Below are 13,870 nucleotides of genomic sequence, written 5' to 3' on the forward strand. Positions count from 1 at the left end.
TACGTAAGGCTTGGAAACTTCCATTCACAAACAATGGCTAAGAACATATCTGATCATATTATTTATTCATATTAGCATTACTGGCAAAAAGCTATATATAGGGTTACAAACGAATCACAGCGCATTTTTACACGAATTACCGTATAACAAATATTGTTGGTAGAATGATGGAAATACACGGTAAAAAGGTTTCAACCCAGCTCATTTTTCTCGAATATCTATTGTCTACAGGGGGGCGCGGGGAGAGTGGGCAAATAGCCCCCCTGTTGTTGGAGAAAATAGAAATATTCGGGGGAAAAAAGGTAGCCTGGAACGTTTTCACCATGTATAAATCCATTATTCTAAACACAATGTTAGTTGTAATCCCAATAAAATGCGTAGTGATTCGTATGTAACGTAGCTGTTTGCCAGTAGTGCTAAAAATTATAACTAATTTAATTTATGGTGTTATCCAGATTCGGGCATTTTTCTTTAATTTGGGCAAAAATCAGCCTGCCCCACCTACGCCTATCGTTTTTGTTTTGTTTGTTTTGGGGTTGTTGGGTGTGGGGGGTTTTTGTGGGGTTTTTTGGGGTCTTTTTTTACCGAATTTGAGGATTGTTTCTCCTGTCTTGTACGTATTGGCGTACCTAGGGTCTGGCAGGTATGGCACGTGCCCTGGGCGCCACTTGAAAGGGAGCACCACTGAGCAGTTTCTATTAAAGTCTGATATTATGGTAAAGTTATCTAAACGATGGGTGTCAGATGTTTAGACAAGGGCGCAATTTCAGTGCCTGCCATAGGTGCTATTTTCCGTAGATACGCCACTGCTTGTACGCTTATGACTGTTAAGCTGTGTCTCCGTGTGCGTATGCATATGCGCGAACGCGTGCGTACGCGTATGCGTAATGACTGTCTCCATATGTGCGTAAATGAATGCATACAATTTTTTTTGGCGTGACGTCACAACGTGTAAATTGAGCAAGTGGCCACCGAAATATGAGTAGGGGAAAAGTTCTAGCCCTTCTGAACGATGAACAGGAGGACGACATGTTACCGACACCGACAATTGCCACAACTTTAAGAAAGTGGGGAAGAAGAAAGCACCGGTGGTGGGTTTATCCTATCCATCAAAAACGAAAGGAATATGGTGCATCTCTAGGATTGTATATGCAAATATTGTCTACCACTATTGCTAACAGCTGTTCAAGGCTTTTTTCTGACACTTTAATGGTTTTCATGTAGAAAAGATGCAAATCACCAAAAGACGCACATAATGTTAGCTTCAAATTTAGCGGGAATTTCACCGATGACGTAATGTTATGGAATTTACGTGTCCATACTGTGAGCGTAGAAAAAATTCGCTACATGTACCGATTCTGTGCGTACGTTTTTTTTTTTTTCACGCAGACGCTCACGCATACGCATACGTACACATGGAGACACCACAATGTAAATACATAGAAGCGAATTTTTAGATACGCACACGTTCGCGCATACGCATACGCGCACATGGAGACATAGCTTTAGGCTAAATGTGAGTACACTTACACAATGATTTGCGTTTATTTGCGTAACACGGGACGTCAGAAGGAATTTGAAACGGAGAGGGTGGGTGTGGGAGGGGTGTTCCCCTCTTGCAGATGGTGCTCCAGGAGTGTTCCTAATTCATCAGATAAACATTTCGGCCTGTTATTTATTATTGTGATGTTTATTGCTGTCCGAGGTCACAATGTTACCCAAAAAAAAAAAAAAAAAAAAAAAAAAAAGATCGTAGATGTTTACTCGGGTGTTCTCGCTTGTAACATTTTCAGAGATATTTACTTTTGGGCGTTATATTATTATTGTCAGAACTAGTGGTGTTCCAATGATCGATTATGATCGACAATTGATCGGGTTGCCTCTTACGATGTGATGATCGATTATACAAATCCATAATCGCTTGTGTGGGGAAAATGTTAACTGTATCTGTTCCTCCAGTTTAGATGATAACATTGATGGACATATACAGTACTTTGGGTTTGTTTTCATGTGTACATAAAGAAAAACTAAAATATGTACGAGTATGTATCACAGGCGTTCGGTCCTGGTTGGAGTTTATGGGTATTTAATTAATACCACTCGGTGGAATTAATCATCTAGGTACATATAATTTTTTATCGACGTATAATATAGACAGTTATAAACACTGGCGTAGGAAGCTATATTTTTGGTTTATATTTGCTGTATAATAGTGTAAAAGTGTGTAAGTATAAAAGTGTGCGCCCCCCCCCCCCCCCCCCCCCATTTTTGGCACCTTCCTACGCCACTGATAAATGTAATGAAACATCACAAACACCTGTACTACACAAATCAGTATGGGAGCGGGACGCAGCCCAGTGGTAAAGCGCTCGCTCGGTCTACGATCGATCCCCATCAATAGGGCGATTTCTCGTTCTAGCCAGTGCACTACAACTGTTATATCAAACACTGGACAGCAGAACTACGACCGTGCAATACTACGAGAGTATAGATCAAGATGATCCATGTGAGTTCACCAGACGAGTGTTTCAGAATGCGGTTTAGACTTCACAAATATACTGCTCGCGTTGCATGTGACGGACTTGGTGAGCAAAGAAATAGAATAAATGACATACAGAAATCATGCTGTCCCACCTGACAACTCCATAGGCTTGGTTTGTGTGCGTTAATATATTTCTGTAGTATATTATGAACTGTTTTTAAGCGGTACACAAGGCGAGAATGCGTCAGTCTGAACAGACAAGATATCGATTTATGAACTTCTTTATCATACAGATACATAAATACATTTTCGTTCATCGTTTATTTTGATTAGGAATAATCGTGGGAGACGAATGTGTATATATGTGGATACATGTATTACTCTTGATGGGTTTTTTATTTTTAGAACCCACATGCGATTTAATTCCATTTGCCTCAAATACTTTCTGGCAATATACTCAGTCCATCGAACCTTCACTATGGTCAGGATAGTTTTCAGTGTTTTAATCAAAAGTTTGGTGGTGCATTTGCTAGACCCCAGCAAAATACATCTTCTTGTATGGATTCTTAGAGTTCAGGAATTGAACACAGTAAAAGAATAGCCATGTCCTTAGCTTTTAACTTTACCCCCCCCCCCCAAAAAAAAAAAAAACACAAACCCACACACACAAGAAACCGGGCGAGGAACACGAGAATAGTATCATCTAAAACATTATCATTTATTCTTCATGTCATCCACGTACCCTCCTAGATCGCTCATGCTCACCCGCGCCAAATATACTTCCTACGAAAATGCACCCCATGCCTATCTACCATAAAAGTAACTGTTAAGTATATTAAAATTTACTGCATAAATTTACAAGTGGTATGCATGGTTACTTGCACACTTTTGATATTTTGATAGACAGCAGATAATTGATATAGTGCAGCAAGAGCGTTTATTTGCTGTCAATAAAAATATCGAGCGTGCACATAACCATGCAAACCACGAGTGAGTTTATGCAGTAACTGACTTGTACCACGCCCCTAAGTGATGTGACATGACGCGCTAAAGAAATCTGTTTCAGTGAGAGGCGAGGTTTAAAAAAGTATGCAGTTATAGAGATTTACCACACACTTCTGGTAATGGGAAAACAAATAAATTTCCTCAACTTGTCAAGATTTTCCTCAATGAAAATAATCTTTCTACTTTTAATACCATTCAAGGGTCAAAACTGGCTGAAATTTCTGGCGGATATTCTGTGAGACAAACTACAGATTTTGCATACCTGAATCAAAACCTGCCCAACAAAACATGAATGACTCGGACTAATGTGTGAATCTAAAAGTTTCATTATTTCCGGAAGGACAGGAAAAAAAAAGAAGAAGGTCTTTCGGCCCATAAAAAAATTGATCATGGCAGTAGTATTTCTACCACCGACATAATGCTTTAAAATAGTCAACAATATCACTTTTATGATGTGATGAATATATATTTTATTATCTCATCATTTGATTGAATCTTTTTTACAGTATTACACAGCTAAATACACTTGTACAATCAGATGTACATAATAAAATTGTAAGTAACCAAATACACCTCCTCATGTCATCATTTTTCACAATTCTCAATTACTTCATGTGACAGGGATTAGGAATGCGATGGAATAGCATTCAGAATAGTACAAGACATGGATTAGGAATGCGATGGTAAATAAGATCATAAATGAAAAAGTGAAGTGGATTTGCAATGGGATGAAGGGGATTAAAAAAAGGATGGTGATGTGCATTAGGAATGGGATTGGATAAAGGATGGTGATGTGGATTAGGAATGAGATGAAGGGATTAGAAATAGAACAATGTGGATTAGGAATGGGATTAAGGGGATTAGAAATAGGATGGTGATGTGGATTAGGGATGGGATTGAGGGGATTAGAAATAGGACAATGTGGATTAAGAATGGGATGAAGGGGGATTAGAACAAGGATTGTGATGTGGGTTAGGAATGAGATGGTGATGTGATTTAGGGCTGAAATGTTATGGGAATTAGGAATTTTAAGGTGTTTAGAAATAGGATGGTGAACAGGATGGCATGAGGCAGACAGGATCAAAGCATTTTATAATTTATTGTAATAGGTATTGTTGTATCACCATTAACAGTTAATAATAATCAACAAGGAAAAACAGTGGTCAGCATCAAGATGCCTTGAATACAGCTACGGTCAATCCATCTTCACTTTTTATGAGCACGCTCCTGCAAAACAAATGTGCAATAATTAACACCTCATTCCAAGAAGAAAGAAACTGCAGGCTAGACTTGTGCTTCAAACAACCCTGATGTCACAGTTGAGTCAAATTGTATGGTAATAATCCAACGTTAAAGCTTAAGAGAGTGAAACTGTACGGTAATAATCCAATGTTGAAGCTTAAGAGAGTCAAATTGTATGGTAATAATCCAATGTTAAAGCTTAAGAGAGTCAAATTGTATGGTAATAATCCAATGTTAAAGTTTAAGAGAGTCAAATTGTATGGTGATAATCCAACGTTAAAGCTTAAGAGAGTCAAATTGTATGGTAATAATCCAACGTTAAAGCTTAAGAGAGTGAAATTGTATGGTAATAATTGAACATTAAAGCTTAAGAGAGTCAAAGTGTATGGTCATAATCCAATGTTGAAGCTTAAGAGAGTCAAAGTGTATGGTAATAATCAAATATTAAAGCTTAAGAGAGTCAAAGTGTATGGTAATAATCCAATGTTGAAGCTCAAGAGAGTCAAAGTGTATGGTAATAATCAAATATTAAAGCTTAAGTGAGTCAAAGTGTATGGTAATAATCCAATGTTGAAGCTTAAGAGAGTCAAAGTGTATGGTAATAGTCGAATGTTGAAACTTAAGAGGGTCAAAGTGTATGGTAATAATGCAATGTTAAAGCTTAAGAGAGTCAAAGTGTATGGTAATAATCCAATGTTAAAGCTTAAGACCTCAATGTGTAAGCTTTCACTAAAGATATCAGTCTTAAAGTCAAAAGTTAAAGTTTGTTTTGTTTAAAAACACTAGTAGAACACATTGATTTATTCATCATCGGCTATTGGATGTCAAACATTTGGTAATTTCCGACATATAGTCTTAGAGAGGAAACCTGCTACATTTTTCCATTAGTAGCAAGGGATCTTTTATATGCACCATCCCACAGACAGGATAGCACAAACAACGTCCTTTGATATACCAGTCGTGGTGCACTGGCTGGAATGAGTAATAGCCCAATGGGTCCATTGATGGGGATCGATCCCAGACCGACCGCGCATCAGGTGATCACTTTTATCTCTAGGCTACGTCCCGCCCCCTCAATGTTTTAAAAGCACAAATAACACTTCATAATAACACAGTACAAATAACACTTCATAATAACACAGTACAAATAACACTTCATAATAACACAGTACAAATAACACTTCATAATAACACAATACAAATATTTTGGCATTAACGGGCCATTCAACAATTACTTAACTTTGTTTAGTAGGTAGGTATTAACGTGCTCATATCCCGAAGGTTCAAATGCATTTTACATACCCCCCAGGTAATTTGTTCTAACACTAAAGCCACCACCCCTCTAAAACAATGTAATGCTGTCAATATCTGCCTCCCACTTCTTCTGTCATTATGACGTAATTTGACCATGTTAATCAGACTTTATCTTTGTAATTATGTTTAGTAATTTAAATACTAGATAAAAAATAAACCGTTGAAGAAGAAAATAACAATGACTAGCTACAGTTGTTTTGTAAATGTTAAAACTCTTGAAAACTCTTGAAAAAAACCGCCATCCCTTCTCCATGTTTCGTAATACATCCCACCCCACCTGGAGTGTTACATAATTGTTGAAACACCCCTAATATTAAAAAACCCAGATCTGAATACTGGATTTTAGTGAAATTAAAAATAAAACATGTACAATAGTAAGCATTCCAAGATCTCTACCTTTTATGATTAGCATAAATTGCATTTTGAGTACATAAGAATGACCCAAAAATTATTACATTTGTCAAAATATATAATTTAAGCCAACGCTGGTAATTAATGTGTAGGTTAAAAATGTTTAAACTTACAAAAGTATTTTATACTGCAGAAAAATCAACCAACACACTTGTAATAATACTACTCAGACTTAAACTGAATGTGTTTTGTATGTTACTCCATTTATTTCTGAGCACCTACCCTGTTTCTGATTCAATACAGACAACAGGACTTGTTCCTGCCTGTGAGCTCACATCTTTTGCTTGTCTAGCAAGGGCAGAAATTGGACCTGATGTCTGCTTTTTTGCTGTGCCTTTTGCTGAAATAAAAACGAAGAAGACATTTCTACCAATTGTTTTAATGTTTTGTAAAAGGAAACAGAGACAGTAATGTAAGATCTAAGATAAACATATGAGACAAGAAATACACAGCGAGGCATGTGTACTGGCAGATTCAGAGGGTGTTGTGGAATTGGTTGGTGCCCCAGTATTTCTGTGGAAAACAAGAGTATATAAGAAAAAGTAATGTTGCAAAAAACAAATTTGTGTGCACCACAAGTAATCTAAACAACCTCTAATTTTCATCTTTTTTCAATTATTGAAAGGGGTTTTCCAAACTAACACAATGTTCCACCTCCTTCTAACTTTTTATTAAGGGATCAGAATGGCAAATTAAAACCCCCAAACAGGTGATTTTTTTTTTACTGTATACAAAATTCTCTGGACATGCTATTAAAACATAGACCCTGCTAAGATCCCCCATTTTCTGGATCAAAACCCCCCATAAAGGGAACTGCTACTTGAATTTTCTTCTTTACTTTTCTTATTATGTATTATTATTTTGTCACAGATCTTCTTCCAGATATTTCAAAAATGGCCATGGCAAAAAATATGCCTTGGGAAAATAGTATCTACAACATTTTCCATGGCAGTTTAATCTGTCAGTATTATTTTAAAAAAAAGAGTATAATAATAATAATTTGAAAAACTTGAAAAACTTTTTATGAAAAAAAAAAAATTGCGGAAAATTTAGAAAACAGCAGTAATGATGACAGCATTGCCATTTGCCATGGTTAATTACCAGGGTTGTACTCACCTGCTAAACACAGACCATTTTTGTCAGTACACAGAACGCCTGTCACACCCGGTATTCGGAAACTGAAACAACAAACATGAAGAATGACAAACGTCAACCATCTAGGCATGACAGACTGATAATTAAGAAAACTAATTGACTGATTGATCAGTAATAGCAAAATGACATCATCCCATGTTTAGTTAAATGTTTGTTTTATTTAAGATTCTTACTTTTTTAAAGGCATGCTCGCGCAAGGCTTCTGGACTGGTATGCATATTCAACGATATATAATGCACATTATTGCTTAATATCAACAAGTATAATCTGATAGTTAATTAATAAAACGGTTAAATGTGACAGCTATTATATCTAACGGGTGCAGCCATTTTGTAGCATCCCAGTAAATATGCCCTCTGGCGCAACAGTGGTTACATAATATTTAATGAGTCACGCCAGGAATTAGTCTTAGAACTGAAGAAACAAACGTACCTGATTTTTACACAATGTTCTGTAATAATATCCATCCCAGTAATTCAGCAATAAGTATATATTATTATGCAATACAGAATAAACCACCACTGTCAAAGTGTCAAAATAACTGCATCATGTTTTGTCCATGCAATAACCTATGTACTGAAATGATAAACAGAGTGTTTTCTTAGTTAATTGGTCTACATGGGTACTTTCAGTGGCCTCCATTTGTGATTCCTGATTGGCAAGTGTATCTGTGTAGGTAGACAAGCCATTAATTACCGCAGTCTAGACACAGAATTACCTACTGTACAGGGTTTCTGCCAGAGGGTAAAACGGGGGTGGCGCCATACCCAATATTTTTTTTTTAATTAACCTTTTAACCAAATTAATTACTCTTATCATAACTGTATAATTGTCTTAACCCATACCCTAAACTTAACCCATTTTCTTTCTGGGGGAGGCCCACCATACCCCCTATTGACTGTGTTTGCATTCAATTCCCTAGCACCATACCCAAAAATTTCTTTCTGGCAGAAACACTGCTACAGGCAGTGTTTTTTTTAACATCACAGGGTATTGGGATATACCTGCCATCCCTAAAATGGTAATGAACTTTATCAGCCATCATGCTTTATTACTATAAATCATTTTGTAAAATTCTTGATTCAGCAGACTTTCCCATCTAAAATCATAGAACTGACCAATTAAGTAGTCCCAAAGACAAGAACTTTATCACTTGGGTACTGTGATTGGTCGGTTTTTGTTCCAAGGTAACCTACCAACAGGCCTAATAGTATGCATTTTTTCTTTGGATTTTTTAAGAGAGAAAAATACTATAACCCCATTGCAAATTGAAATATATTTAGTTAAAAAGTTTATTATATTATCAAGTCATTTATGTTGTTTTACCAGTCAGGTTGATGAAAACGAAGAGCCTTGTCGTATATGTCTGCATTTGTTTACACTGTGCATATAGGAGTTGGTCAGAGTTGACGTCACTTCGCCTCAAGCTAGAATTCCGGACGCAATGAAAACAAAAGAAAATGGCTGCCCCCATTTAGCAGGAATAATCGTGTTTTTTTTATTACCGTGTAACTCTAAAATTATGCATTTTTCATTTGTTAAAGTGTCAGTATGTGTCAGTATGTTAGCTATTGGATACCAAACATTTGGTAATTCGGGAAAGTAGTCATCTTCACAGATGCTCTCTCTGTACTCCAAGCTCTCAAAGACCCAAAAACAAAGACCTGAATGAACTTGCTTCTACTCTTTCTGCACGAGCTGCACCACTGGACAAACAACAATACAATGGATACCATCACACTGCAACATTCCCGGTAATGAGGAAGCAGACAGTTAGCAAAAGAAGGGTGGGAAAATGGTCCAAGAAGAGCTATAAAAAACCAATGCGGAGATGAAGGCCATTGTAAAGTGCATGTACAAGAGACGGTGGCTCCTTCAACACCCAGATCATAACAGCAGAAACAGTTACTACCAACTTTCAAGAGAAGACCAGGTGATAATGATGTGACTGAGAATAGGCCACTGTAGACTAACTATCACATGTATACCAAATTCTGAATGGGAAACAGTGGAACCTGCCAGTGTGGTACAGCATCCATGACTGTGGAACATTTCCTGCAACATTGTCCCACCTACCAGCACCAGAGAAAAGCAGTCTGGCCTTCAGATGAACCCCCGAAGGAGAAACTCTTTGGCCCCTTAGAGAACCTACGGAATACAGCAGCTTTTGTTTGAGCCACTGGGGTCCCTGTCTGAGCGTATTACGAAGAAGAAGAAGAAGTAATTCTGACACGTAGTCATCAGAGGAAACCAGCTACATTTTTCCTAATGCAGCAAGGGATCTTTTATATGCATTTTCCTACAGACAGAAAAGTACATACCGCCGCCTTTGCCAAGTTGTGGTGCACTGGTTGGAACGAGAAAAAATCCAATCAGCTGAATGGATCCACCAAGGTGGTTTGATCCTGTGACGCAAGCACCTCAAGCGAGCACTCAACCGACTATCCAGCCCAAATAAAAATTAATTAAAAGTTTAAACTAAGATTGATAAATAAAAATAATTCAAGTTATGGAGACTTCCAAACATTCCTGCATACATGTTAAAGTTACATTACCGGGTATCTGGTTACCATATTATAACATCATGTACTAATGTGAAATACAAGCTCAAATGCACTTTTAAAAAAGTTGTGTGTGTTCGCTATGAACGGATATCATCAAACGTATACGCTTGATTCATCGCCTGTGCCGCCATAGGTCGGCAAAGCACAAATGACAGCCTGTTGTCAGTTTCAGTTAACACATGCGTTGGGGGGGGGGGGGGGGGGTGTTTAACGACATCAAAGATAAAGCATATTGATTTAATAATCATCCGACCCCATACAACCATAAATAAAATGTGTTGAGTGCGTCGTTAAATAAAACATATCCTATCCTTCCTTCCATCTGCTGTTGGATGTCTAACATTTGGTAATTTTGACATATAATCTTAGAGAGGAATTGGGTGCATGTGCAGGGGGAGGGTATTGGAGGTCGAAACCCTTACTTACCCAAGGTTAAAAAAAATTGAAATGTATTTTTTGGGGGAGCATGGCCCCATATAAACTTCGCTTAAGACAGTCTATAACCCCAACCCCGCTAAAATCCTTGCACACGCGCCTTGGAAACCCGCTAAAAAAAATTTTAGCAAGGGATTGTTTATATGTACCATCCCATAGACAGGATATCACATACCATGGTCTTTCTGTATACCTGCCGATGGGGATCAATCCTAGACTGACCGCTCATTTTTAAAAAAAAACCTTTTTAGGTCTAAGTAATGAATAAAAATAACATAGTCTTGAAAAATGTTACGTAAATCGAACACAGTACCCTCTTCCTCTACCCCTAGAGCGTTACGTAATTAGTAACACCCCCTTACATGTAACGCGTATGCCAACAGCTGGCCACTGTCAAAATTTCAAGGCAAATCCCCCACTCACAGACCCCTGGAAAGGCGTTGTACCATACCTCTATGGATATAAATATGTTTTGGAGATATGCAATCAAGATAGTTAAATTTGTTCAAAAATTGCGAAATCTCACATGATCTTTTGTTGAGGAATTCTATACTTGTGATAAGCCAATGAAAACCGAGATCGGTACAAGCCCGTCAAAAGTGTTCCACTTTCAAAATCATGGCTTTGTTTTTGACCTGGATAAGCCAGCGTAGTGAAACCAATGCGGAGTGCAGCGTCATATATGCACCAAACGTAATTGGATTTTCTGTTCTATATGCTTAAATAATAAAAATATTCCAGGGAATGTAGTTTTAATACTATCACCAACCTGGCATGAGTTCCTTATTTTCCCCATAACGATTTTAACAATATATTTGTTAGAATTAGTTTAAGTTTAGGGTTAGGGTTTGCGATAGTTATATCTTTTAAAACAATTTGTTCTATAAAACCAACATGTTTATATTTCGTAATCCAGGCATAGCACTACGTCGTTTGTAGTAGTGGGGAAAATACGGAACTCTTTCCATCCCATCCCACGCCCACACTATTTTTTTTTTTTTTACTTCACGTTTACTACCAAACGGTAGCAAAACAATTCATGACAACATAAATATTGCAATCGACACAATAACTGATCATAACTTCATAAATACATATGGTGATACATTACGTTTCATCTAACTGTTTTTCTAAATTTTTCTCCATGACTTTCCGTCTCCATCTATTCTTAAACAATACACCAATACTCTGAAAACGCGCAATATGCCATTGAAATTAGGTGTACGTAAACGAATTTTATTGAGACGTTCTAATGTTGTTCTATCAATCTGGCACCTGTTTCTTCAAAGCATTTTATACACCTATTAAATCTGACCAAAAAATACTACATGTTTTTGCTGGAATAACCACTAGGAAATCCAGAGTGTTAACAAGTTACATATGTTTGCAAACTTAGAAACTACATGTTTTGTCCTAACAATTTCAGTATAATAATTGCCTTTTCAAAGCAGATTAGTTAATCGAACAATGGACTGCTAGTTCGGATATATTTCCGGATTTTTCGCCAACCAAATGGAAAGATAACCACAACTGTGATCCGTTGCCGTCTATTAGGCGTATTTCAACCAAAAAAAGCCAACAGTTTTTAATTTAAAAGTAGCTTTTCGTTCGTGCCCAGGTCGAAATCTTTCCATAGAAATACCTCTTGAGGGATAAGGGCAACATAACTCGGGTGTTAATTTGCTTTGCAATAATATAGTTGTAGTTCAACTCGAATATCTTACTTTCAGCAAAAGGATTGCACATATATGTATTTTATTGATCAGAAAAAAGTCAAAAGGATTGCACATGTACTGCTTTAAATCAATTAAATAGTTTTAAAATATTCAATTGGTAGGTTTATTGAGCCGGATAATAGTTAGATCAATGTCTAAGATATCAAGGTAAAACCTTAAGGATGCAAAAAAATCATATCTTTGTCTGATGAACATAATAATAATGAAAAAAATTGTCTTCTTCAGTTTTATCTCCACATCAATGCACAGCGTGAGTTATCAGAAAGATGGCTTAAAAATAAATGATAGTTTAGGTTGCTAGCAGAATTACGAAGCTGACAATGGATAATGTTACATTTACGATTTTCATAAAGATATAGAGTAGATGAAGGATTGGGATTTCCCTTTTTTATTAATTTTTTATAGGTACGCAGACATGGTTCATTTTGAGTTAAACTGTCAAGATCATTCCATAACTCCAAAGTATTAGGAATAAAGCTGTTTTCATATGAATTAGAATGACATCTTGGTGGAGTGAATGGACGTTGATTTCTGAGCGTGAAACGATTATTGGGATTAACATATGGTACTATTTCATCCAGTAGATATATAGGTGTTTCGCCTTTAAATACTTTATGCACTAGAATTAATTAACTCTTTCTGCGACGTTTATATAATGATTCCCAACCAAGTTCATGATATAGTTTGTCGGGGGATGTGTTCCTTTCCTAAGTCCTGTAATGATACGGACAGCCTCAAGTTGCACTGACACAATTGTATTGGATTCTTCTGCTGTACAATTATCCCAAATTATATTACCATATTCCAAGATTGGTCATATAAATGCAACATACAATTTAGTTAGGGAATTTCTATTTAATTTATATTTTAACATATGTAGAATGTTAAGTCGTTTACAAGCTTTAGTGTATGTATCATTGCTATGATCTGTCCATCTACCATGGAGTTTAAAGTAAGCCCTAGATGTTTGTGGAAGATTACATTATCAAGAGGAATTCCATTAAGATATAACTTAGGAATATCAATATGTGGTTTTCTTGTGAATAACATTGATTTGGTTTTAGTTATACTAAATCCAACTCCCCAGCTAGTTGACCACTCATATACAGATTCTAAGTTTTCATTTAGCATTTCCGCTGTAGACGTATGGTCATTGACCGCTGTAGACGTATGGTCATTGACAATCCAATCAAGAGAAGTGTCATCAGCAAATAATTTTATTTTATTAGATGCATTGTCTACTAGATCGTTTATGAATATTAAGAAAATATGTAACCCAAGTATAGATCCCTGTGGTACTCTAGCATTGATATTCCTCCAATTTGAGAAGTATCCATCAAGTTTTACTCTTTTTTTGCTTTCGGACAGATAATTAATGAGCCAATTAAGAAGATTATCACAGATACCATATTTCATTAGTTTAAAAATGTAAACCTTTATGCCATACCCTATGAAAGGCTTTAGTAATATTACAGAATACAAATTTCATGTCCTTTCCATTATCCAGGTTTTTCAATATAGTATCA

At 36.6% G+C, this 13,870-nt stretch overlaps 1 protein-coding gene across 1 annotated transcript; it reads right to left on the reverse strand.

Moving 5' to 3' along the window:
• Positions 1-3,937: 3,937 nt before the first annotated feature.
• Positions 3,938-11,844, reverse strand: LOC121367607 (ragulator complex protein LAMTOR5-like). The gene is made up of 4 exons (XM_041491881.1): positions 11,720-11,844; positions 7,571-7,632; positions 6,677-6,794; positions 3,938-4,714 (listed from the first exon to the last, which is right to left on the reverse strand). Exons 1-4 carry the CDS (start codon positions 11,752-11,754, stop codon positions 4,657-4,659), a joined length of 273 nt encoding a protein of 90 aa, XP_041347815.1. The 5' UTR covers positions 11,755-11,844; the 3' UTR covers positions 3,938-4,656.
• Positions 11,845-13,870: the final 2,026 nt, after the last annotated feature.

The sequence above is a fragment of the Gigantopelta aegis genome, chromosome 3 (genome assembly GCF_016097555.1).
Source record: "Gigantopelta aegis isolate Gae_Host chromosome 3, Gae_host_genome, whole genome shotgun sequence".
Taxonomy (NCBI): domain Eukaryota; kingdom Metazoa; phylum Mollusca; class Gastropoda; order Neomphalida; family Peltospiridae; genus Gigantopelta; species Gigantopelta aegis.

Coding starts and splice junctions, on each gene's coding strand:
- LOC121367607 (XM_041491881.1), bottom strand. CDS start 11,754: ATGGAGAAAAATTTAGAAAAACAGTTAGATGAAAC. Junction 7,633..11,719: donor GAAAAACAGTTAGATGAAAC/GTAATGTATCAC, acceptor TTGTTGTTTCAG/TTTCCGAATACCGGGTGTGA. Junction 4,715..6,676: donor TGTATTGAATCAGAAACAGG/GTAGGTGCTCAG, acceptor TTTGTTTTGCAG/GAGCGTGCTCATAAAAAGTG.